Raw genomic sequence first — 25,386 nt, forward strand, 5'->3', positions numbered from 1 at the left:
GGATTAAAGGCGTGCGCCGCCGCCGCCGCCGCCGCCGCCGCCGCCGCCACCACCACCACCCACATTCACCATCATTCTTTTGGCTGTGTTCTGACAACCTGCCCCCACCTCCCCAGTACTAGGATTGAAGGTGTTTGATACCATGCCCAGCTTCAGTGTGATCCTTCTATCTTAATTGTTCTTGTCCTCTCTGCTTTGCCAACTAGTGTGGCCTTAAGATCCCAACTCAGAAAGAACTATGTAGAATCTCACACTAAGCTGTAACGATAAGGTAGACCTCAGATGTGCTGTAATAATAAAATGGGGTAACAGCCCTAAAATTGATCCCAGCCTGAATAGCTTTTGTTCACACTTTGTTGACTCTAGTCTTATCTCACACCCTGCACTGCACTTTAGCTGGGTCTCCGTAACCACAATTGGAAGCCAAGTGGATGAGTACTGCTTATGGACAAGGAGGATGACGCTAGTGAGCTGTTGATAATGGGAGAGGGGGATGAGAAATGCCAGGTGCCGGATGCATCCCAAGGTTAGAGTCCACAGAACCTGGGATTTGGGTTTTGCTGGGTGTGGATCGTGAGAAGACTCAAGGGTGACATTCTAATGTTGGTTTTTACACAGCCAAGATTCTTCATTACTCACCTCCTGGGCCACCTACCTGATCCACCTTCACACTTGCTCGTCTCCACTATTGTCTTGGCAGCATGGATGGTAAGGCCTTCCCGTTCTACTGACTCCTCTTTGGTTTGTGGAGAACTACCATTTGGGCCTTCCTTCTGCCACAGAATAGGGGGAAGGCAGGGGTGCTTAGTAACTTGTTACATGAAACTGTCAGATCAAGGGGTTGAGCTGGGCGGTCTCACTTCAGGTGTTACTCTGGATGTGGAAAATCTTTTGAAATGGTTCTAGTCTAGTTTTGCTTTAATTTCTGTAGTCCTTTCTTTCTAATTTTGCTTGTTTTTCAGGGATTTGTGCAAAGTTAAATCCCAGTAAAGAAATATTGCTCTCCTTAGCAAAGCTCAACTCAGAATGTCTGTGCTGGTTCCGATGGGACCTGAACAAATAGAATACACTGTGGGGTGTTTTCTTGGGCTTTGTTTGCTTCTCTGTTTTTACATTTCTTTTTTTCTTTTTTCTTTTTCGAGACAGGGTTTCTCTGTGTAGTTGCCCTGACTGTCCTGGTACTCACTGTAGACCAGGCTGGCCTCGAACTCAGAGATCTGCTTGCCCCTGCCTCCAAGTGCTGGGATTAAAGGTTGTCGCCACTACTGCCCAGCTGAAACTGCAGTTTGTTTGTTGTTTTTTTTTTTGTTTTTTTTTTTGGTTTTTCGAGATAGGGTTTCTCTGTGTAGCTTTGCACCTTTCCTGGAACTCACTTGGTAGCCCAGGCTGGCCTCGAACTCACAGAGATCCGCCTGGCTCTGCCTCCCGAGTGCTGGGATTAAAGGCGTGCACCACCACCGCCCGGCCCGAAACTGCAGTTCTTTTTGACTCAGGTTTATTACACTTTGCCCTCTTCAAGAAATGTAAAACCAAACATTGAGGTTATCCTGGGCTAGATCTTGTTTCAAAAAACGGGGAAAAAAAACAACTATGTTCTAATTTGAGTTAATTTTATCTTTTGCATGAAATTACCAGTGGAATAAAGTGTTACTTATTTGTAAAGGTCAAATAAAAGCAAATATGACAAAAATGTTAATGATAGCTAATTCTGGGTGATGACTATATATCTTTCCCCATTTAAAAGTAGCAATTAGCCGAGCGGTAGTGGTATACACCTTTAACCCAGCTCTTGGGAGGCAGAGGCAGGTGGATCTCTGTGAGATCAAGGCCAGCCTGGGTTACAGAGTGAGTTCCAGGAAAGGCTCCAAAACTACACAGAGAAACCCTGTCTCAAACCCCCCCCCCCCAAAAAAAAAACCAGTTAAAGAGTGGGTAAGGTCTGGTCAACATCTATGTTTAAGTGTTTTTCGGTTATTCCTGTTGGTCAGAATCCATGAAAGTTGGTATTGCAGGAAAGTGGCTCTTTATTAAAGTAGTGCTGGTAAGAAGTTCTAGCCCAGTGCCTGGCTCCCTTGCCCTCCCTTAGCTCAGTGTCTTCTAAGAAGCACTCAGGGGCAGGAAAGTCAGTAAAAGGCCAACAGAACAGCCAGCAGAGTGACCGATCTGGAGGCTTGTTTCTTCTGGGGGCCCACAGAGGTTTCCTAGTGAGAGCTGAGCTTGCTTTACCCAGCAGGGCCGCATAAGAGGATGACTGGACCATGGGCCTGGGTACCAGGTGTTTGGAAGGGCCTGTACTTGGCTGCATCTAGCAAGGGAAGAGGTCTTTTGCTTCACCCCTTGGCATTGTTATAAAAGCCCTTTTGAATAAAGTTCTGGGCCGATGGATTTGGATCCAGGTCCTCCCGAAGCTATCCTATGTTTCTGTCTTTCCTCTTGTCGGCTAGGCCTATCATTCTATCTACAAGTTCCTTGTTCCTCTCTCCTCCTTGTAGGAACCCTGGAAAAGGTGGGGACTGGTCCTCTGCAGTTTCTGTTGCAGCATGAGTGCTGACTGACTGAGGTGTGCTTGTCACTGACACCTCACCTGGGGTAGACTTACTTTTTCCCGTTTCTTCTAGTGGAGGAAGATGACTTGTCTCTGCTGACGTCTCTGCTGGAGGAGAACGAGGCCGCCTTGCCTTGTCATTCAGAAGAGAGTAACTCCTTGTCTCTGAAAGACGGTGAACCTGATGAATTTGATGAGCTTTTTGATGCTGATGGCGATGGTGAATCTTACACAGAAGAGGCTGACGATGGAGAAGAGGAGAAGACAGAAAACCAGGAGGAAAATTTGGCCACTCTCTTCGGTGATGTGGAGGATTTAACAGATGATGAACTTCCTACACTGCAGGTTGAAAACAAGGTCCCTACTCCCAGCCAAGAAAAAACCAATCAGGAGTTGCAAGGTACCCTGATTGCTCACTTTCTCCACTTATTCATGAGAAAGTAGATGACCACCAGTTTGACAGTTTTTATTAAAATAACTGCAGGTACGAGGGTGGTGACCAATGGCTTTATTTAAAATAAATAAATAAAAGGCTAGAAAGATGCCTTCAGTCAATAAAACACATGCATGAGGACCTGAGTCCACATCCACAGTGCCCACTTAAAAGCTGGGTGATGTGGTGTGTATATGTAACTCCAGTGTGAGGAGTTGGGGAACAGGTGGGACCCTGGGGCACATTGTCAAGCCAACCTAGCAGAATCTGTGAGCTCCATGAGGGACCCTGCCTCAAAACAGTAGGAACAGTCAAAGACCACCAACAAAGCCCTGTGTGTGCATGCACGCACGTGACTAAACTTGAGTGAGTTGATGAGTGAGGCATTTAATGTCAGCCTTTCAGCATCCAAGGTCCTCCTCACATCCTTGTCAGCCAGCTATAACTGATATTCCAAAAAATGGCTCTAACCCTGTGCATGCTTCGTACAGAATATATTACTTTAGGATTTGTGTTCCTGGCAGCGAGGGACAGAGCTACAAAGCTACCCCAGTTTGTTTGAGCAAGAGACCATTCCTGAACTCACTTTGAAGGATGACCTTTCTTAGTCCTGGTACCTTTTCATGTATTTTTAAGTTAGAACAAGATTCAGTAGTTGGCTGTTTCTTCTAATACAGAATCCAGCATTTATCATGTTAGTTATGATATTTCAATTTATGAAATAAATTGATTGACTTCTGTGATAGGTGTCCGTACAAATTCCTCTTTTGGTTTTTTGTTTTGTTTTTCTGAGACAGGGTTTCTCTGTATAGTTTTGGTGCCTATCCTGGAGCTCGCTCTATAGACCAGGTTGGCCTCGAACTCACAGAGATCCACCTGCCTCTGCCTCCCAAGTGCTGCGATGAAAGGCGTGCACCACCACTGCCTTGCCCCTCTTTGGTTTTTTTGTTTTTTGTTTTGGGTTTTTGTTTTTGTTTTTCTTACCCTGGCTATCACCTCAGTCTCCTGCGTGCTGGAATTACAGGTATACACCACTACACTCAGCTAGTAGGATGAGCTCGTAGCTAGCCCAAGGCTTGATTACTAGGGATAAAACTTTTGTTTCTCTATGGAAGCTCTTGGAAGTATAACAATTATTCCTAAGTTTGAATGGCATTTGTCTTACATAGTTTTATGTCAAATTGACACAAGCCAGAATTATCTGAAAGGAGGGAACACTAATTGAAAAAATGCCTCCATAAGATCAGTCTGTAAGCCATCTTCTTAGTGATCACGGGGAAGGGCCCAGCCTATGGTGGGTGGTGCCATCCCAGGGCTGGTGGTCCTAGGTTCTATAAGAAAGCAGGCTGAGCAGGCCTTAGGGAGCAAGCCAGTAAACAGCACCTCTCCATGGCCTCTGCATCAGCTCCTACGTCCAAGTTCCTGCTCTGAGTTCCTGTCCTAACTTACTTTGATGGTGAACAGTGCTGTGGAAGAGTAAGCCTCTTTTCTCCCCAACTTGCCTTTGGTCATGGTGTTTGATCACAGCAATAGAAACCCTGACTAAGACAGGATTGTATTGTGAATCTTGAGGTTTGGGCAGGGACAACCGAAATACTGCCAGTGTCTATGTCAGGTACAGCACTCTGTCTCCCTGATTCTTAGTGTATTTTTCTTTCATAGATGAATTAAAGAAGCTACAAGAGCAAATGAAATCCTTACAGGAGCAGCTTAAAGCGGCATCAATTAAACAGCCTCCAAGTGCAGCCCTTTTGCATGAATCACCAGGTAATGTGACTATAATTCTAGCAATAATATGCGTGTTTGTTAGGAAGAAACAATAGCATTACTGTTTCCATCCAGCTCCTGCCAAAACTGTAACGTTCCTAATTCCTTTTATTTTCAATCAAGAAGGTGCATCTCTTCGGCCCCCTCTTAAGGAGAAAAAAGTTCGGAGAATTCAGGAGTCAGCATGCTTCTCTGCAGAGCTTGATGTCCCTGCCTTACCCAGAGCCAAGCGGGTGGCTAGGATGCCGAAGACTCCTGCAGGTATGGTACTCAAGGTCTCGCTGGGTCTCACTGCTCAGCCTTGTTGAAAATACGTCGTCTACTGACTGTTGTGTGTGAGAGAGGAGTGGGGAGAATGAGCTTGTGTGTATGCAGGTGCCTGCAAAGGTGGTGGATCCCTTGGAACTGGAACTGAAGCATTTGAGGGCTACCTGATCATTCCCACACAATGTTCTATTGGACAGTGCTACAGAGATTTGCTCTTCTCTGTCAAGATTTGATTGTCCGAGGCCTGTTGGTGCGCACTTATACATCCATTATTTGGAGGAACCTCCATTCTAGGCCAGCTGGGGCTACATATTGAGACCCAATCTCAAAACAGCAACAAAAAGTCATCCCATATGTTGATTACAAAAAGAATTCCATATGCAGGTTTTCTGCTTCTCAGTCATTCTCTTTTTACTTCTTATGCTAATTTTCTAGAGTCATCTTCAAGGACAAGTACACCCTCACAACCACTACAGGTCATTTCCAATTTTCTGGAGCCCCAAAGCTCCTCTTCAAGGCCAAAAAGTGCACCCTCACCACAAACTGTTCCTGGAAACAAACCCAGTGGGATGACTAGAAATCAGAGCGCAGGAACCCCTGGGAATTCTGAGGAACGGCCTCCTCAGGTGCCCCAGGTCTCCGTGGAAGCCTTCTCGGGCCTACGACTCAGGTCAGTAGTGTAACATCCCTTGGAGTCCCATTATCTGACCCACTAGATGGCTCTTTGTGCTGTCAGAAGATGGGTCCTCTAGAGGCAGTGTGCTGTGAGCAGCGGACCCACAGAGCATCGGCAGCTCTCGAGTGAGGAGCTTAGCCCTCAGTGGGCGGTGCGGTCTTTAATCAGTGCAGTGTGTGGGGCTGTTTAAGGAAGGTTTCCTGCACAATGGAGGATGGTGGTGGTACCTTTAATCTCAGCATGTGGGAGGCAGGAGGATCCTCAGCAGAAGGGTCTCTGTGAGTTCAAGGCAAGCCTGGTCAACATAGTGAGTTCCTTGGCAGCCAGGCTATGTAAGAGACCCTGTCTCCAAAAACAAACAAAAAAAAAGAACGTTTACCTCTTAAAAGGAAATGGACAAATAATGGATATTTAATCAGAAATTGTCAAATCAAAACAGAGATGAAGATTTTATTGTAAAACTTCCCATCTTTATATAGGTGCAGTTTAGACTGTTGTGTGCAGTGTTAGGATCCTAGACTTTTTCAATATATAAATATATACAATTCAGGTGTGACGCTTTTAATTCCCACACTCAGGAAGCCAAGGAAAGAGAATTGAGAGTTTAAGGCTAGCCTGCAAAACTACATGGCCAGCCTGGGCTACAAAATAAAACACAGTCTCAAAGCAGAAAAAGATACAGTTTAACCAGAATAGCAGGGCCTTCTTATAATTGTAGTATGATTACAAAAGATTATAAACTTTATAAAGTAAACTTTATAGGCAAATCTATGTTCAGGGAAAAGAAAGTGATCCTCACTTTGAAAATTTTTAATCTACTTTAAGAAAAAGAAAAAGAAAAAAAGCTTACTTTAGCCAGGCCGAGGCAGGAAGATCATGAGTTCTAGGCCAGCCTGAGCTACGTTCTGAGATCTTGTCCCAAGAAACCAAAACTAACTAAATAAAAATAAATGTATGCTAAATCCATATTATACAAAAGTCTCAGATGTTCCCCTTACCACCTGGTAAGGTGCCAGATAGTCTCTTACCAGAATAATAACATTAATTACCGGTTTCTTGACCCAGGCGACCTCGAGTGTCCTCCACAGAAATGAACAGGAAAATGACAGGTCGGAAACTGATCAGGCTGTCTCAGATCAAGGAGAAGGTGGCAACTGAGAACCTGGAAGAGACAGACTGGGTGACATTTGGGGTTATACTGAGGAAAGTCACTCCACAGAGCGCTACCAGTGTAAGCTACTTTACTGATTCCTGAGCTCTGCCTGTCAGTCCTTCTCTTCAAATAACTTCTAGTCAGCACTGGTCAGTCTTGGCGTTCAAGGGCACTCTTAGCAAAGAACCAGTTTGCTTCTTATTGCCCACGCATTCGTACTGCATTTTAGTTGTCACGGTTTGCAGGGACACCTGTGTTGGTCCCTGAGAAACTCTAATCTCTCCTGTGGAGAAGGCCAAGTAATCAGAGAGGCTGAGTCCACAAATCCCAGAGATCCTCTGTGGTAGTAAGATGACAGTCCAGAAGTGTTGATCTTGAGCCTATGCTGGCGAGGTGTGTACTTAGCTGTTAACAGCATAGTCGGTGATCACTGGTCTCTAGTCCTGTGATCGGGCTGGAAATGATCCAGCTTAGCTGCTGCTTGTCTCGCTAGGGTGGGAGTGGGGGGCTGTGGCCCACCATCACGTACCTGTACACTGGGGGAGGGCTAGCCGCCTGCTGCTTAGGTCAGACGGTGAGACCCTCTACTAAGTTTGCTTGTGCCCTGCCGTGTTTCTCTCTTGTCTCAGATGAGGCAGGTAATAAACACTAAAGCCCAAGGAAAGCGTTAACTTAGAGTTTGAAAGCGCTTTCACAGCCATTTACTTAGGGTGAATTATATTCAGATATTTTTCCACAGTAAAACACTTGAACCCCAAACGGAGGCACTGTAAGCCAGGGTTCAAAAATGATTAATAGTGCTGTTCACTGCAGGGGAAAACATTTAGCATCTGGAAACTGAACGATCTTCGTGACCTGACTCGGTGTGTATCCTTGTTCTTGTTTGGAGAAGTCCACAAAGATCTCTGGAAGACAGAGCAAGGGACTGTCATAGGCTTGCTCAATGCAAATCCCATGAAGCCCAAAGAAGGCTCCGAGGAGGTAAGAATCTCAGCTTGGACGGCATGGCTGGTGGTGTATACAGTTAGTGTGTATCAGAACATCTGTGCTGATCTACCTCTGGGCTTTACTGATGCTGTACACATTGTTCCAGTTCGTCATTTGTTGGCTCATTGCCTACCAATATTCTGTGCATCTCCTTACTCTAAACCGCTTTGAATTAGTGCCATGGTTCCCAGAGATTATTATTGCTCTTTTATTTATTAACAAGAGAAGAGAGTCACACACATGTGTGACACAGCTCACTTGTGGAGATGAAAGAATAACTAGAAGTCACTTCTCCTCTCCTCCCTTTGTGTGGGTTCTGGTGATTGACCTCTGGCCTTCAGCCTTGCGCAGTGAGCACCGTTACCTGCCGAGCCATCTCGCCAGCCCAAGCTTATGAACTCCTCCACTCTGGGTCCTTAGATTCCTTGCATAAATGCCCATGGTTGTATCAAGAGATGAGTGTGTTGCAGGTGAATGAAGTTTGCTTCATTAGAGTTCTCTGTTACCTTTGCTTTCCTGGTGAATTGCTAGCCAGTGTGAACTGCCATGGGTAGTTTTTTTTCTACTCTGACCCTCAAGGACTTTATTTCCCATAGAGAATGGTGAAAAGTCTTCATTTGTTGGTTGGGAGTGTAGTTGGCCATGTGTAACAAAAAACCTTGGAGTTTCTTTTAAGTAACAGTGGGATTTAGCTCTGTAAATCTGTAATCTCATTAGTCCAGAGGCCAAGGCCAGAGGATTGCCTTTAGTCCGAGATCCAGCCACATAAAAACAAAACAACAAAGTCAAACAGTGGATTTTCTTTGCCCTTTGTGTGTCTGTGTATGTGTGTTTCTCTGTCTCCTGTGCCGGCCTTGAACTGGCAGCAGGCTTCTTGTCTCTAAGAATGTAGGTGTAAATTACTATGCCAAACTTGTTTTTCTTTATTTTATTTTTTAATTTACTACCTTTATTTGTTTATTGTGGGCCAGAGGGTTGCATGGGTGTCAGAGCATACATGTGGAGATCAAAGGACAGCTTGCAGAATTGGTTCTCACCTCCTACCATGTGGATTCCAAACATTGAACTCAGGTTATTAGAGTTTTCAGCAAGCACCTTTACCCACTGAACCATCTTGCCAGCCCAATTTTTCTTATAAGTCCAGTTTAATATTGTATGAGGAAGGTCACCGTTTGGGGCCAATCTAGGCTCCGTGGTGAATTTGGGCCATCCTCCAGTACACAGCAACACCCTCCCCTCTCCTCCCTCAAAAAAACAAAACAAAAAACTAGAAATAGGTAATTTAGCCGGGTGGTGGTGGTGGTGGTGGTGGTGGCGGCGGCGGCGGCGGCGGCGGCGGCGGTTAATCCCAGCACTTGGGAGGCAGAGGCAGGCGGATCTTTGTGAGTTCGAGGCCAGCCTGGTCTACAGAGTGAGCTCCAGTAAAGGCGCAAAGCTACACAGAGAAACCCTGTCTTGAAAAACCAAAAAAAAAAAAAAAAAAAAAAACCTAAAAAAAAAAAAAAAAGAAAAGAAATAGGTAATTTAGTAATGTCATGTCTCTATGAGTATCTTAGTTTATTTTTTGATCATTTGAAGAGATGCCATGTCCGAGACAGCTTATAAAAAGAAGTCTTTAATTGGGGCCTGGCTTACAGTTTCAGAGGGTGAGTCCGTGACCATCATGGTGGGGACATGGCAGCAGGCAGGCCTGGCACTGGAGCAGTAGCTGAGTAAGAGCTTGCGTCCTGACCTGTAAATTGGAAGCAGAAAGAGAGACTGGCCTTGGTGTGGGTTATGGAGACCTCAAAGCCCACCCCCAGTGCTATACCTCCTCCAACACAGTTCAACCAACTTGGGACCTAACATTTAAATATGTAAACCTATGGGGCCAATTTTTACTCTAACACAGTGAGTTTCTGCCTTACACTGAATATCTCTGAAGCAGAATACTGTGTCTCCCCACCCTGGGAGGGGAATAGTATTCACTGTTTACGGATCCTGGGTTGGGGGTCTCTGAACAGCTTGGTGTTTTCTGCTAAAGTTCCTCTATCTGGCGGTAAGTTGTGCTCAGACTCTGCTACCAGAGTGTGAATCCATTTAGGCAAAGCAATTCCGTTACAGACAGGCTGCAAGAACCAACAGAAGCCTGTGTTCCTTGGGGGCTCATTCCTCTAGGCTCAGGAGAACTGTCCAGTGTGGGAGTCTTACCATGGCCAAGTTTGCTCTGTGGCTAGCTGGGGGTTTTGAAAGCTTTCTGATCTGGATTTTGTTACCTAGTAACCACTGGGCCTTCTGATCTCAAGTGACAGGTGTCCTGTTCTGGAAACAAGGACAGAGCCCAGGCAGTTGAGGACATTACTTCTTATCTCAGCCTGTCTTCTTGGTAGGTCTGCCTGAGAATTGGCAGCAGGGAATGGGAGAGCTGAGTCAGCCAAGGTCATTCGGAGACTGTCCTTCTGGCCTCGTACCACCATTGGGGACAGGATGAAGGAGGGTGAACCAGCCTCTCACTTGTTAGTGGGAAATCTAGACTTTCCCTATCAATTCCTGTTTCAGTCTAATTTGCCAGGCCTTAGTCACATGACCATTGTTGGCTGTAAGGAATGCTGGGAAAACAGGGCTACATCCGTTGTCTGAGGCTAAGCACTTGGCCAGCCTGGACAGTCAGGATTCCAACAGCCAAGAGGAAGGGAAAGTTGCTTAGAGAGAAGGGAGCTGAGGGAGTCTTCTGCATTCCCCAGTCTACAGTTGATAGAGCTCTGGCTTCACAAGTGCCTTCCAGAACCAGCTGCAGACCGCCCTCCGCCCATTCTTAGGACAAAGGCCTTCAGCACTTGCGTAACCTCTCTCTGTAACCTCTCTCTTACAGGTGTGCTTATCTATTGACCATCCGCAAAAAGTCTTAATTATGGGAGAAGCTATGGACCTGGGAACCTGTAAAGCCAAGAAGAAGAATGGAGAGCCGTGTACACAGATTGTTAATTTGGTGGGTCTCAAATCTGTTGGTCTGGTTTTTGCCTGTGAAAGAGTCAATCATGAGGGATAGACTTTGGGTGCTGTGGTGGTGACGAGCAAACAGGAGGAGCTCTGGAACTCACAGGCTCTCAGCTTGCACATAGTGTTGTGAGGCTGGGAGAGGGTCAGCACTGCTCCAGCGCTCATCCAGTCCTCACAGGCTCTCAGCTTGCACGTAGTGTTGTGAGGCTGGGAGAGGGTCAGCACTGCTCCAGCTGCTCATCCAGTCCTCACTGAGTGTTTTCCCTGCAGCATGACTGTGAATACTGCCAGTACCACATCCAGGCCCAGTATAAGAAGCTTAGTGCAAAGCGGTCCGATCTGCAGTCCACCTTCTCTGGGGGACGGATTCCGAAGAAGTTTCGAAAAGGCACCAGCCTCAAAGAGCGCCTGTGCCAAGATGGTTTCTACTACGGTGGGGTTTCTTCTGAGTCCTTCGCAGCGTCCATGTAAGACATTTCCCGGGCTCCCTTTGGGAAAGGACTGTGCTTGTCTCTCGAGAGGGAGCTGGTGGTCGGACTGTCCTTTAACTGTCCTAGGTGCTTGCGTGAACTTCGTTTCTCACCGCTGAAGCCAGAGTGGTTAAGGACAACTTTCATTCCTAGGGAGAGAGGACTACATTCAGAGTGGCTGGAGAGTGAGTCATGTGATCTGGACGTAGAGCCCATGCTTTAGGTTTAGCCAGATGTGTGGTCCACACTTGCAGTCCCAGTCTTGGGAGACTGAGGCAGGAAGAACATGAGTCCATGGCCAGCCTAAGCTATAGAGGGAGATCCTGCTGCAAATGGAGAAAACAGTCTGGAGAGATGGTTCAGCCATTAAGAGTGCATGCTGTTGGGCAGAGGACCTGAGTTTGCTTCCCAGTCCTCAGGTCAGGTCACTTACAACCGCTGTAACTCCAGCTTCAGGAGGTCTCATGCTCCTTTTTGACCTCTTTGGGCACTGCATTCACTGTGCACAAACCTACATCCAGCTTCAGGAGGTCTCATGCTCCTTTTTGACCTCTCTGGGCACTGCACTCGCTGTGCACAAACCTACACTCAGACACATGCATATACACATAAAAAAAAAAAAACAACCTTTTTTTAAAAGTGAAAAAACAATCGCCAGGTGGTGGTGGCGCACGCCTTTAATCCCAGCACTTGGGAGGCAGAGGCAGGCGGATCTCAGTGAGTTCAAGGCCAGCCTGATCTACAGAGTTAGTTGCTCCAGGACAGCAAGGGCTACACAAAGGAACCCTGTCTTAAAAACAACAAAAAATAAATAAACAAACAAACAAACAAACAAAAAAACAAAGAAGAAAAAGAAAACAGTCAAGAGGTGGAGGCAACAGGATCAGAACTCCATGCCCAGCTGTGGCAAAATTTCAGGCCAGCTTAGGCTATGTGAACTACAGTATCAAAACAAAGAAGTGTGGACATCTTGAGTCATTCCCTTTATTATTGTTGTTTGTTGTTACTGTTGTTGTTGTTGTTATATAGTAAGGTTGTAGACCGCTTAGAAACCACTTCATAAACACATGTGTGATGAAGTTCACACAGGGCATGGTGAGGTAGGGCAGGTGTCCATGGCCCTCTACTGGGATCCGAGACTGTCAAAGGAACCCCATAGCAGATGGATGGTGTGTGGCCTTGTCATCTTACCGTAAAGATAGCATCTGAGCATGTGACAGGTGAGAACGTGTACAAAGGAACTGTGGTTGATCTAAAAACAGAAAAAGATTTTGTTTCTGATCTTACAGAGTTGGGCCTCGTTAGTCATTATTTTTAGTAGCTATATAGTATCCCTTATATGGTTATTTTAAGTATTCCCTGTGGGTGAGTGCTAATGGTATTTCTAACAACATTGTAGTTTTTTTGTTTTTCAGGATAGGATTTCATGTAGTCCAAGCTGGCTTGAACTCAATATACAGCCTTGAATTCCTGATCCTCTTACCTCTATCTCCCTAGTGCTGGGATATGTATATGCCACCCTGCCCAGCTTCTAATAACTTTTAAACTGACCTATAATTGTAAAATACTAAAATTTTGCAGTCATTAATTTTTTATTTGTTTGTTTTTTTGTTTTTCGAAACAAGGTTTCTCAGTGTAGCCTTGATTGTCCTGGAACTCACTCTGTAGACCAAGCTGGCCTCAAACTCACAGAGATCCGCCTGCCTCTGCCTCCTGAGTGCTGGGATTAAAGGTGTGCGCCACCACCACCCGGCATCATTAATTATTTTAAGACAGATTCTTCGTCTTCTGTATCACAGTACTGACATTTTCTGAAGTTTCTGGCCCTTTGGCAAGGCCTCAAGCAGATCCGTAGGTTGCCTGTTCTCCGTCTGTGTTGTTATGTACAAACCGGAACTCCTGGGTTACTAGCAAAGCCTGCTTGTGTGAGGCTTGAGGACAGTTGGTAACAAATGCATGGGAATCCTCAGGGTTTGTTTCTGAAGGCATTGCAGTTCAGTAACTCTCTTTCTGCTGTGGTGGCTCTTGTCTTTGCAGGGCAGCAGCTATGGCCCCTAAGAAGAAGGTTCAAACCACTTTGACTAATCTGGTTGTGAAGGGCACAAACTCCATCATCCAGGAAACAAAACAAAAACTCGGTAATTTTTTTTCTGCACCCTTCCTCTGCCTCCAGTGGATGCAATATTTGGGATTGAGAATGGTTATGGCTTACTTATACTCTCCGGTGATGAATGCCCACTCATCACCTGGTTAGAGGGCAATGTGGCGTAGGCTAAAGGAAGAAGCTTGGTGACGAGTGGTAAGGAAAATCTGCAGCTCGATCTTAACCTTGACTTGGCTTCGTATATTTAGTGAAATGTAGCTGGTCAGGCTCTCAGCATCCCGCGTTAGTGCCAGGCGGATCTTATTAGTTACGTTAAAAATAGGCGGAGGTCTGACACCGCCAGTCCACCTGTACCTATGGTCCTGAAAGTGACCAGTAACCTGCATGGCCTCTTACTCATGCATCTTCCAGAAATGGCATATCCGTGGGCCCCACCAACCTTGGGGGCTTAGCATTTGATATTCATGATCCCCTTGCTATCCTACTAGTCTGACTTTTAAGTTAAAAGTTCTGCATTTTCTTTTATTAGTCCATCTTATTCACTAACCAGTTACTAAGTTATGACTATAGAGTTTAATAAGTGATGTCACATGATATCAAACCATTTAAATTTTGAATCCTCTAGAATAAATGTTTGCATGTTCCAGGAATTCCCCAGAAGAGCTTGTCTTGCTCTGAGGAGTTCAGGGAATTGATGGCCCTGCCCACATTTGGAGCCAGAAACTTAAAGCATTTAGCCAAAGCCAAGACTTCAGGTACAGTCAGTGTATGTGATTATAGTGTGTGTGCCCATGTTCCCCAAACCTCTCCAGTAACCCCCCAGTATGTGGTTTGTGTTTTAGGCGTAATGGGGAGCCCAAAACCTGCCATCCAGTCTATCTCCGCATCAGCCCTCTTGAAGCAGCAGAAGCAACAGATGCTAGAAATGCGGAAGAGGAAGTCAGAAGAAATACAGAAACGGTAAGAGGAGTAGATTCCACTACCTGCTCGGATAGCTCGTCCCAGGAATCCTCAGAACATTCTAATGTTTTTTAATGTGACTGCCGATTTGGGTTGGCTCCATTATAACTGAAATGACATTCAGTTGTCTGCCACTAACCTACGCTACTGCTCCCAGAGCCTGCTGGTACTGAGGAGAACAGTTAGTGTGACCCTGGGAAGGAGGAAGAAGGAAGGTGTGAAGAGGCTTTCTGAGCACTGACCTTGACCTCAGTATTTTATCTACAAAATGAAGTTTGGGTGTGGTGGTTCTGAAGTTAAAGCCCCAGACTTTGTTTTTTCAAAGGTGTCAGGCTGGCAGGGTGGTTCAACAGGTAAGCATGATTGCCACCAAGCCATACAAGCTGCGTTCCATCCCCAGGCCAGCACAGTAAGAGTATAGAACCAGCTCCCACAGGTTGTCCTCTGACTTCCTGTGTGTACACCGTGGTGGGCATGCATGCATGCACACATACATACATAAATAAGTAAAAGCAATTTTATGAAAGTGTCGGCATGGTAGCACATGCCTATAATCCCAGCCCTTGAAGGTAGAGGCAGGGGGGCTACAAGTTCGAGCAACAGGGTGACCCTGTAGGAAGCCATACATCCTTCTTGGGAAGGTAAGGAAGGGACTGTCTTGTGGGTGTTGCAAACAACTATAAAATATGACATTCTTTTACTTTACTAAAAGAATATTTTCTTGTGCTTTTTGCATCTCCTGAAACTTAACATCTAATTTTGTGTCTGTGCTATAATTGATCAGGGCTGGGTGGATATTTCATGTGTATGTAGAATGTTCTCACGTGGAAATTGTCTTAAATAAAGTATAGCTAGGTCATTATTAGAAGGTTGATTCTAAGTCAGACAGGGTGGTGCATACCTGTGATCCTGATACTGATGAAGCTAGGTCAGAATTGTCTGTTCAAGGCCCTGTGCTACATAGTAGCCCGAGTTGGCTTTGAATTCAATCCTCCTGGCTCTACCTCCAAGTGTTGGAATTTCAGACATGTACTACCACACCTGGCTTGAATGTTTTTCCTAATATAAAAGAATCACTGTAACTGGGCAATGGTGGTGCACGCTTTTAATCTCAGCAATCAGGAGGCAGAGGCAGGTGGATCTCTGTGAGTTCGAGGCCAGCCTGGTCTACAGAGTGAGTTCCAGGATAGGCTCCAAAGCTACATAGAGAAATCCTGGGGGGAGAGTGGGGGGAGGGGGGTGGAATCACTGTGTAGATTGCAGTACTTTTTTTTTTTTTTTAAGTTCTTTGTAAGTTTCATACATGTCTATTAGGAATTTTAGTCATCTCATCCCTCCTCCCTTGTGAAGGATATTCACTTCCTGTAGGATAAACTGAAAAGCAAGGAAATTCTGTGAGGCCCTAGGGGTCTAAGCTGCTGTTGATCTTAACTGCTAATTTGAATTTTAACCAAAGAAAGGAAATTGTTTACCAACAGCTAGTTGTCCTCACTTGCTTATCGAGGGTCTCCCAGACCACGATAAGACAGAGTTCTAGACTTGAAGTTTTTGAGCCCTGGGTGTATATTTACTTACATTTATTTACTTAGGTTTGGGTTGTGGGATGGAGGCCAGGGCCTGGAGCATCATTTGTCTAGCCACATACCCAGCCCCATATTAGTTACTTCCTGTTCCTTTTAAGATTCCTTCAAAGCTCAAGTGAAGTCCAGAGCCCAGCAGTGCCATCTTCGTCTCGACAGTCTCCGCGGATTGGGGCCGAATTCCCCAGGTTGGAAAGAACCACAGCCCCCCGGATGCCCAAGCTTGGTAGAGGCATCTCAGAAGGGGATGATGTCCTCTTTTTTGATGAGTCTCCACCACCAAAACCAAAACTGAGTGCAGCAGCAGAAGCTAAAAAGGTAAGTGGGGTACTGGGAGGCAGCCCAGTGAAGTGCTCGCTGTGCCTGAGGACCTGAGCTGGATCTCCAGCACTCAGTGTCAAAAGCTAGGCATGGGGGCTGCGTGTAACCTGGGGAGGAGAGAAGTGCACACAGGTGGATCTGGGCTGGCCAGCCGTTCTGGCAAGTGGGGGGTTCTGGGCCTAGGGAAAGATCTTGTCTCAAATGATAAGGAGGGTGAGCCTGGAGAGGTGGGTCACTGGTCAAAGCACTTGGATGCTCCTGTAGAACCCACGTTGGGTTCCTAGCACTTACATCAGACAGCTCACACAGCTATAACTGCAGTCCAGGGGATCAAACACCCTCCTCTGCCCTCCAGGGCACCTGTACACATGGTGCACACACAGACAAGCAGGTACTCAGACCTACAAATAACTAAAATGTAAATAAATAAGGTGAGAATAATCAAGGAAGGAAAACACTGGTGTCTGTTTCTGGCTCTGCATGCTCGTACACATGCACACAAGCACTCAGATACACTATAAACACCCAAGGGTTGGTTTGTTCTGTTTTGTCGTTTGTTTTTCCTGGCTTCTGGTTTCATTGCTTAGCTTTGCATTCTGTGACAGACCCTATGCTAATGTCCAGGAAAGATGGTCCCTAGCAGCCATTTACCAATCATCCCAAAGAGTTTCAAAGTAATTTGCAATGATAACGGTGTCAGCATAATGCCATTAATCTAATCCAAGAAAGTGAGAGCCATTATCTCAATCCAGTTTCTTGTCAGTCTAGAGGAAGCAGCCTTCGGGAAGATACTGTCTACAGCTTGAGACAGTAGCATTAGACAAAAAATTCCTGTAATTAGTGAGATAAGACTGCAAAATAATGGTGAAAGGTCTAGCTTCTTAACCCGGGGCTGCAACTGTATTTAGGGGGCTCTCGTGACTGAAGTTACGAGTCATGAAAATTTTATTACTGATGAAAGGTTATGAGCACACAATGTCAGAAAATTAGTTCAGAATCCAACATGTAATGAATCCAGGCTGCTCCTGGTAATCCTTGCCCATGTTGATGGAGACACTTCTACAGGCTTGCTTCTGAACCCACCATATGCACACTTTGTCTACCCTACATGCCGTCACAACACACAGCACCAGTGAACACTGTCCGAAACACCTTGGCTCAGGTTCCATATTGGTTTATATTATAATGTGCAGTGGTTTTGCTGTATGCACAATTTTCTACTCTTACAGAAACGTAGTGGTTTAGTTACAGAAATTAAACATAGTGGTTTAATTATAGCAAACAAAGACATTTAATATTTTCCTCCTATCATTCTTCAGCATATAAGTATCAAATTAGTATATCTCTAAAATGTATTGTGTTAGAACATTTAATTTTAAAAGTTGCTAAATGAATTTTTTGGCTTGAGATTAGGACAGACTTTCCAACAATATCTAAAAGGGCCCTAAACATACTTCTGCTATTTCATAGTGCTTATTTCTGTGAAACATGATTTATAGACCTAGTTCTCTGCTAGTTATTTATAGACCTATTTCTGTTGTGTCAAATTTGAGTAATTGTGTGTGGTCTTTTTAATGTATGTGTGTGTACGTGCCACACCATGCATGTGGTCAGAGGACAACTTGTCAAATTTGAGCAATTGTGCGTAGTCTTTTTGATGTGTGTATGTGCCACGCCATCATGTGGTTGGTGGTCAGAGGACAACTTGTGCAAGAGGCTCTCTCTGCCCACCATGTGGGTTCCCAGGATGCAACCCAGATCATCAAGCTTTTCCCACCTGGCCATCACCAGCCAAATTTCTGCTAGAGGACAAGGGAATGGGGCTACAGGTGCTTGTCTCATCTCAACCCTTTTTTCCTTCTAGTTAGCTGCTATTGCCAAATTAAGGGCAAAAGGCCAGATTCTTGCAAAAGCAGATCCAAACAGTATTGTAAGGAAGCAAATGGACCCCCAATATGTGCTGGAAGTGAAGGAGCGTGCAGAGAAGAGCAACGTGGTTTCTCCTGAAGGTATTGCAGCTTCACCGTCAGTAGTGGAGAGACACTTCTTGTTGGTAAAGGAAGGGTTCTAAGCGTTGCTAGTGCCCTGACACTGTTGGTTTTGAGTTGGTCTCTAAATAGTCCAAGGTGCGCTCACTCCAACTCTATCTTCTTGCTCCAGTGTCCTGAGGCCTGGGTTGACAGTCACAGATCACCTGCCTGGCTCAGCCAGTCATTTTTGTATAATCGCATTAGCTTGGAATGGAATTATGGACAGTTTGAGCACATGGGGAAAGGATTGTTTGTTCACTGCATCTTTGTGTGTTTTATATTAGCATAAAGATTTTTGAAAGGAATGGAATTCCTTTGTTTTAATTTTCTGTTTTTATTGTTAAAAGCATAGGAGCTGCTGAATGTCATTGAAAATTGACGTCTAATCCGATTTTTGTTCTTTTCTATCATCATAATCAGAAGTGAGGAGCAGTCTGTTCTTGCTGTCAAGCGTGCTCCACCTCATGCTCCAGGCTCTACCTCTCCACTTAATTTTTTGTTACTTGTTTTTGTTGTTGTTGTTTGTTTTTGTTTTTTCAACAAAGTCTCATTATGTAGCCCGGGTTGTCTTCAAACTTGGCAATCCTCCTGCCTTACCTTGGCCAATAATGGGATCACAGGCCCTCCTGCCCAGCTTTCTGTTCACTCTTGAAGTCACCTCTGCTGGTTAGAGGTGGGGTCCTGATACCAGGGTTGAGGGGTCTGGAAGGCAAAGGAAGAGGAGAAGGGAGCTAGTGGTTACAGGTGGGGTCCTGATGTCGGGGTTGAGGAGCCTGGAAGGCATAGGAAGAGGAGAAGGAGCTGGTGGGTGAAGCACGCTGGTGCCCTCAGTCTTCTTTCTCAGCAATAGCCAATGCTGTTCTTCTGCAGATGAGTTAGAGCCTGCCAGGAAGAAAAGGAGAGAGCAACTTGCCTACTTAGAGTCAGAGGAATTCCAGAGAATTCTAAAAGCAAAGTCCAAGCACACAGACATCCTGAAAGAGGTAAGTGCCTAAGGGATCAGATCAGTGTCCTTCAAAACAAGGTGCTGGTCGGATTTTCTGCTTCTCTACACAGGTGAAGAAGTACCTATATGGCTGTGTGGTTTGTGGTTTGCTTTGAGAAGCAGGAATATTTCATATGGGGTGTGTGTGTGTGTGTGTGTGCGCACGTGCGTGCGTGCGTGCGTGCGTGCGTGCGTGCGTGCGCGCGCGCTATATGCTAACTGGCCCACAAACTTATGGGCATCTCTCTCGTCTCTGCCTTAGTAGTACTAGGGTTACAGATGCATGCTCCTGCAGTCAGCTCTTCATGTGAGTTCCAAGGATCCAACTCATGTGGTCAGGCTTCCAAAGTGGGTGTTCTTACCCACTCTGCCCGGCACCCTCAAGTAACATTTTTAACTCTGGATTTGTCCTTGCCATGAAGAATAACAACTGATGTATTATTAAGTAGACTGCCACATCATAAAAATGTTTACATACAGTGTGACTATGTTATGTTGAAATAATGTTGTTTACTACTTGCTAATTTCTTCTCTGCAGTCTCTTCCATTCAGACATTTTTATATTGACATCTCAGGTGCATCCAGCCAACAGTTAACCCCATCACTCCCAATCCCCTTTAATAACAAGTATTGTAATCACAAGCATCCTTATTAAAATTCATGAATAATATAAATTGTCTATACTTACAGTTTCAGAGATATCATTATAATATATGAACTAGTATGAGGGAGAACAGGAAAGTATTTCTGACAATACAGATTTCATCCTTTAAATGCTTGGCTATAGTTTACCCTAGGAGAAATAATGTAGTAGTCGGAGGCTTGAATCTGTAAGTGTAAATGAGACAGTCTAGAAATAAGGCCTCAGCAGAACAAGAGTAAGTTATCCTGAGAACAAAGTACAGTCCTCCTTCAGTACACACAGGAGCTGCCTAGTCATGTTCTTAGAATAGTCAAGTGTATGTCAACCATGCACAAGTATGTCAAGTTGTGTAGAAAACAGGTCTGTTCCATGTTATAGTCAGGTTCCTACACACATGTCCTCTAGAGCATGCCGTGTCTGTGTAGGACAAGGAATGTTCCTGTGTCATATGGGGAGTGCAGAAAAAATAGCACCCTGATACCTGCTAGGTCAAGGTAGCCGTCATTTCGATAACAGATTCTCAGAATGTCCCCTGGGGAGTGCCCCCGCTACTCCTAATTATCTGTTCTTCTAATTGATTAATACCTAACAACGAAGTTGTAAAAGTCTTCCCACTTGGCTAGAACTCAGAAAGGAGGCAAAGCCAACCCCAAAGACCCCAGGCTGAACTCCCTGTGTGTTCCCCAAAGGTCCTGTGCAGCTACCCCCGCTCCACAGCTGTGCCATCACTCTTCAGAAACACCTCCCTGCCCTCATCCCTCCTGTTCTAATGGCTTGGGCTCTTCTTGTGCCCTGAGCACTTGTAGAGACTGGTACCCAGCAGGTGGAGGGTCACTCATGGGGCCATGTGCACTTCCTCGGTGGAGTCTACTGGAGCAGTCTGCCTACTGACAGTGCTAGTCTTAGGAACCAAATGCCTGTAGATCTTTTTATCCTGTTGTTCCCTATTTGAAGGACTCCTCTCTACGTATTGTGATCTTTAGCTTGCAGCTGGTTTACTCTGGGAAGGGTTCTGACACTTGGTCGTCTCCAGTTCTGTTTTGATGGTTATTGAACTAAATCACTGGCATTTCTGTTGGACTCTTCTGAGCTGGCTGGACTTGGTGCAGTTACTCCTGTGGGTTTTCTCCTCAGGCCGAGGCCGAGGCCCAGAGCTCCTATTTTGAGCCACTGGTGAAGAAAGAACAAATGGAAGAAAAGATGAGGAGCATCAGAGAAGTGAAATGCCGAGTGGTGACATGCAAGATGGTGCGTGCAAGGCGGGGCTCGGACTGTGGGCCCTTTTATAAGGGGGTCAGCGGGACGTTGGGAATTTGGGGGTGGGGCCATGTCTTGTAATGTCGTTTACTTAGGCGGGAAAGTGAACAGCACCAGAGACAAGGTTCAGGCTCCCCGCCTGACTAGGAGCTGTGCAGAGCTGTGCAGTGGAGCATTAGCAGGGAGGTTCTGCTTTGTGGCCACCGGGACCAAGTTGTTCCTATTGCCGTTTGTCGGGTATTGATGTATTGATGGCCAAAGACTGCTGTCTCTGGGAACTTAGCCAAACTTTAAAAAAAAATTTTTATAGAGAAAAATTTTTTTTGAATCTCACTATGTAACTCAGGCTGTCCTGGAACTGACTGCGTCCTGGCTGTCCTTGAGCTTGTAGCCCTTCCGCCTCAGCCTCCCAAATGCTGGCAATGGAGACATGCACAGCTCAGCCTTCCTACCGTCTCAGTGGCAGTGAGTGCTAGTCCAGGCTTCTGCTTCACTGGGAATGGGGCAGACATTAGGAAAGGCGGTATAAGAGAGAGACAAGAAACCCACTGGAGCCTGGTGTGGTGACTCTGTGCCTCCAGTCCCAGCATTTGGGAGGTGGAAATAGGAGTCTCTACATGAGCATGAGTTTAAGACCAGTGGGGGCTACAGAACCCTGTCTCCAAAATTTTCAAAAAAAAACAAAAACATCCTTGAGGATTAGTTCGTCAAGTCCCAGCAGTGACAGAGTGTGGAGGGCCCTGATAGCAGCTGCGGGTCCCTCCTTCAAAGCCCTCACTGGGCATGGGCTTTGTGTTGGTCTGTGCAGTGCACCTACACCCACTTCAGGCCTCTGGAGACCTGCATCAGCGAACAGCATGACCTCCATTGGCACGATGGCGTGAAGAGGTTTTTCAAATGTCCTTGTGGAAACAGGACCATCTCCCTTGACAGGCTCCCAAATAAGCACTGCAGGTATGAGAGTCGCATGGTGTTCTCTGTCTCTGTGGTACTTCCTTTATGGTCCCTGGAACATGAGATCGTCACCCCCATGCCTTCCTATATGCCTTCCTATAGCTCCTGTTAATCCTTGGGCTCGGATTGTTACCTGGGACCCCTGAGAGCTAGGGCCTCCCCCAGGTGAAGGGTGTGCATGGTGGTGGGTGGGTGGATGTTCACTGGGGTGCGCGTGTGTACAGCCCATGGATGGAAGAACTGGAGCTTTTCAGTCAGCAGACAGCACTTCTAAGAATGGTCCCCACCCCCACCCCCACCCCCACCCCCGCTTCTCTGTTGTCCGTTCTTGACCTAGAACATTCTTCTCCAGTAAACGTAAATTAGTGCCTAGATTGTGTTCCTCACTGGGCTGGCTGTGTATTGCCCTGTTCTGCCGGCATCTGGAATTTCATCTCTGAAGTCTCCAGATTACAGAGGAGTTGAAGGCCATTTCTCAGGTCATGGAAGGCTTATTCTTTGTAGCTTCAGAGCACAACCGTAGATGAGGTATAGAACATGAGTACCTCCTGGGCCAGCTTTTTCCCGGAGTGACATCCCCGCCCCATTGTCTTTATGTGTATGGGGTTGGGAGTCCCTTAATCCCTCACTACTGAGTAAAGCCTTTTTCTTCTGTTTCAGTAATTGTGGCCTTTACAAGTGGGAGCGGGACGGAATGCTAAAGGTATGTATGGTAATGTGTTTTCATTGCTGAAACAAAATGGCCCAGATAATCAACTTTAAAAGAGGGAGGCTTTACTCTGTCTGGTTCACAGTTCTTCAGTTTCTGCCTGCTTAGTCTACGGCCTTGGTTTTGGACCTGTGTGGTGAGGCAGCAAATCATGGTGGGAGAAGGTGTCAAAGGAGGCTTCTTTACCTCATAGTTCAGAACTAAAAAGAACCCTGCGTCCTGTTCCTTCAGGGTCTCATCCCCAGTGGTCTAAGAATCGCACTAGGTCCCACTAGCTATAACACATGGCCTTGGGGACACTCTAGACCTGTAGCTGTGTACTACCTGCACTCTAATTCATAGTTAAGTTGGTGACCCAGGAAAATAAAGGTAAGCCATTTCTTATGCGTGCACTCTCTTTTCCAGGAGAAGACTGGTCCAAAGATAGGGGGAGAAACCCTGTTGCCAAGAGGCGAAGAGCATGCCAAGTTTCTGAACAGCCTTAAATAACCCTCTGCAGATGGTTTCTCACACCTGGCCTTCCTCCTTGTGGCCCTGAGAAAGCAGGAGATTGGCTCTGTGTGTGTGGCCCTTCTTCCTGGTTGACACCGTGAAAAAGAAGTGCTTGGTGAACACACTGCTTACTCACTTCCTTCCCTGTGTGTTGGTTTGACACATAGTTGACATCACCATGCACGTGGGAAATCAGGATACCGTGGTCTTTCCTGTTCACACGTCAGTGCCTGCCTTATAGCAAGCCACACAGATTTTTGCCCCGAAACTGAAAGGTGACCAGAGAGCTATGCTTCTGGGTCTTCTTGTTGGAGGCAGAGAATACATTTTTTTCCTAAATCACAGTCAAGTTCAAGTGTTAATATGGACACCGAAAGACAAAAGAATGAATTTAGGATGGCTGTCTCCCAACTACTAGACTTGGTTTCCTTGTATGTAAAATGAAGCCTGGGCTACATGTCCGTGTAATGCCCCAGCACTCGGGTTCTGGGTGATGACTTTCCTTGCCGAGTCTGGATGTGCTGACACCAGAGCCACACTCTTACCTTGAGTTCCAGCTGTCTCCGCTTTGTGTTGGACATCAAGTCAGCGCGTTGATACAGAGAGGGAAGTGCTCTGCTGACAGTGCTGTGGGACTCAGAGAAACCCCTAACGGTGGGTTGATGTAAAGTAAAGCAGACATACTACCGAGAAGCTGTAAAGCATGACTCGAAAACTAACTGAGCAGACAGATCCCGTGGGCTTTGGGCGTTGTAGGTGACTTTGTTGTGTATGTCAAGCACCTTAGAGGTCAAAGCCTGTAGTTTACCCCAGGAAACATAGTTCTTGAGATCAGGTTGGCTGGACAGCCCATTTTTCAAATAGTATTCGGCCTGGATGAGTGCTGGTGCTATCTAACAGTAGAATAAGCCGGAAGGATCGTTACCCTGGAGGCTAACAACATGTCAAGAGTGTAATCCTGTGGAAAGTAGGTATGGAGACAGATACAGTTGCATACTGCGGATTCCACACCGCGGTGTTCTGCTCTGTCTGGGCAGAAGGTGCCACCGTTTCCCTTGAGATCTGACCACCATCCTCTTAGGAGTGCTGTGCTTACAGGAGGGTTTGGACTTTGGTTTCTAATTTAACAAAGAAAAATAAAGTGTTTATTAAACCAAAAGGTACTTAAAACTGATATTTAGAACAGAGGTGTATCTGAAGTCGGTGGCACGGCTACTTAGAACTTGAACAGTGGGTTGCTCCCGGAGCCACCTTTACTGTGTGGGACACGTGTTCTCATCTGAACGGGGTATGACTGGCGTCTTCACCTGCATGCTGTCTTTAAAATGTTTCTGTGTTTACAAAGCTTTATGGGGACCTGAGTCTACATACCTTTGTTTTGAAACGTTTAAATTTTAAATAATTGGAAACACAGTGGAACCACTTCCCACTATACTGAATATTGAAAGGCTTTAATTTGTGTGCATTTTGTGTGTGTGGTTTCCCAGAATATTCAGGGGTAAGGAGGGGACTTATGAGCCTTGAAAATATTCATTAATGGAATTAGTCTTTTAATCCTGCTTTTTAGTGCTTTTACCAACTATTAAATACTTCCATACAAACTCACTTTGTGTTTCTCTTTTTTCTTGATGTTATTGGGGCCTTACTGTATCATCAGGCAGTTAGAATAGGGTAAATGCTTAGCAATTAGCAGAAACTGGTTACATCCTTTATAGAAAACCTGGCTGATCTGAATGTATCCTCATGATGGTTTGTTTTGGTTTGGTTTTTGGTTTTTTGAAACAAGGTTTCTCTGTGTAGCTGTCCTGGAACTTACTCTGTAGACCAGACTGGCCTCAAACTCAGAGAGATCCACCTGTCTCCACTTCTAAGTGCTGGGATTAAAGGTGTGCACCACCACAATGATTTTTTTTTGTTGTTGTTTGTTTGTTTTGTTTTTGTTTTTTCTTTGTTTCTGTTTAGAAAATAGTAACTTTTTAAAAAACAAAATCCTGTTTCCAAACAAGGAGAGGAAAGTTGAAGTCTTTTAGATAACAATCTTGCAGAATAGCAGATAGGGACCTTCTGAATGACT

At 45.6% G+C, this 25,386-nt stretch overlaps 1 protein-coding gene across 1 annotated transcript; it reads left to right on the top strand.

Annotated features, from left to right (window-relative positions):
* Positions 1 to 606: 606 nt before the first annotated feature.
* Positions 607 to 24,917, top strand: Mcm10 (minichromosome maintenance 10 replication initiation factor). The gene is made up of 19 exons (XM_059262432.1): positions 607 to 708; positions 2,619 to 2,945; positions 4,641 to 4,745; positions 4,869 to 5,006; positions 5,448 to 5,682; positions 6,754 to 6,919; positions 7,655 to 7,822; positions 10,680 to 10,796; positions 11,078 to 11,274; positions 13,315 to 13,415; positions 14,029 to 14,136; positions 14,224 to 14,341; positions 16,023 to 16,239; positions 18,107 to 18,251; positions 19,143 to 19,255; positions 21,035 to 21,148; positions 21,966 to 22,111; positions 22,772 to 22,814; positions 23,226 to 24,917. Exons 1-19 carry the CDS (start codon positions 702 to 704, stop codon positions 23,307 to 23,309), a joined length of 2,649 nt encoding a protein of 882 aa, XP_059118415.1. The 5' UTR covers positions 607 to 701; the 3' UTR covers positions 23,310 to 24,917.
* Positions 24,918 to 25,386: the final 469 nt, after the last annotated feature.

Source organism: Peromyscus eremicus, chromosome 5 (genome assembly GCF_949786415.1).
Source record: "Peromyscus eremicus chromosome 5, PerEre_H2_v1, whole genome shotgun sequence".
NCBI classification, from domain to species: domain Eukaryota; kingdom Metazoa; phylum Chordata; class Mammalia; order Rodentia; family Cricetidae; genus Peromyscus; species Peromyscus eremicus.

What these genes read in the sequence shown, in the direction of transcription:
- Mcm10 (XM_059262432.1), top strand. An exon ending in CAGCAGCAGAAGCTAAAAAG is followed by an intron (nt 16,240 to 18,106) that starts GTAAGTGGGGTA and finishes TTTTCCTTCTAG; the next exon opens with TTAGCTGCTATTGCCAAATT. An exon ending in CTCCCAAATAAGCACTGCAG is followed by an intron (nt 22,112 to 22,771) that starts GTATGAGAGTCG and finishes CTTCTGTTTCAG; the next exon opens with TAATTGTGGCCTTTACAAGT.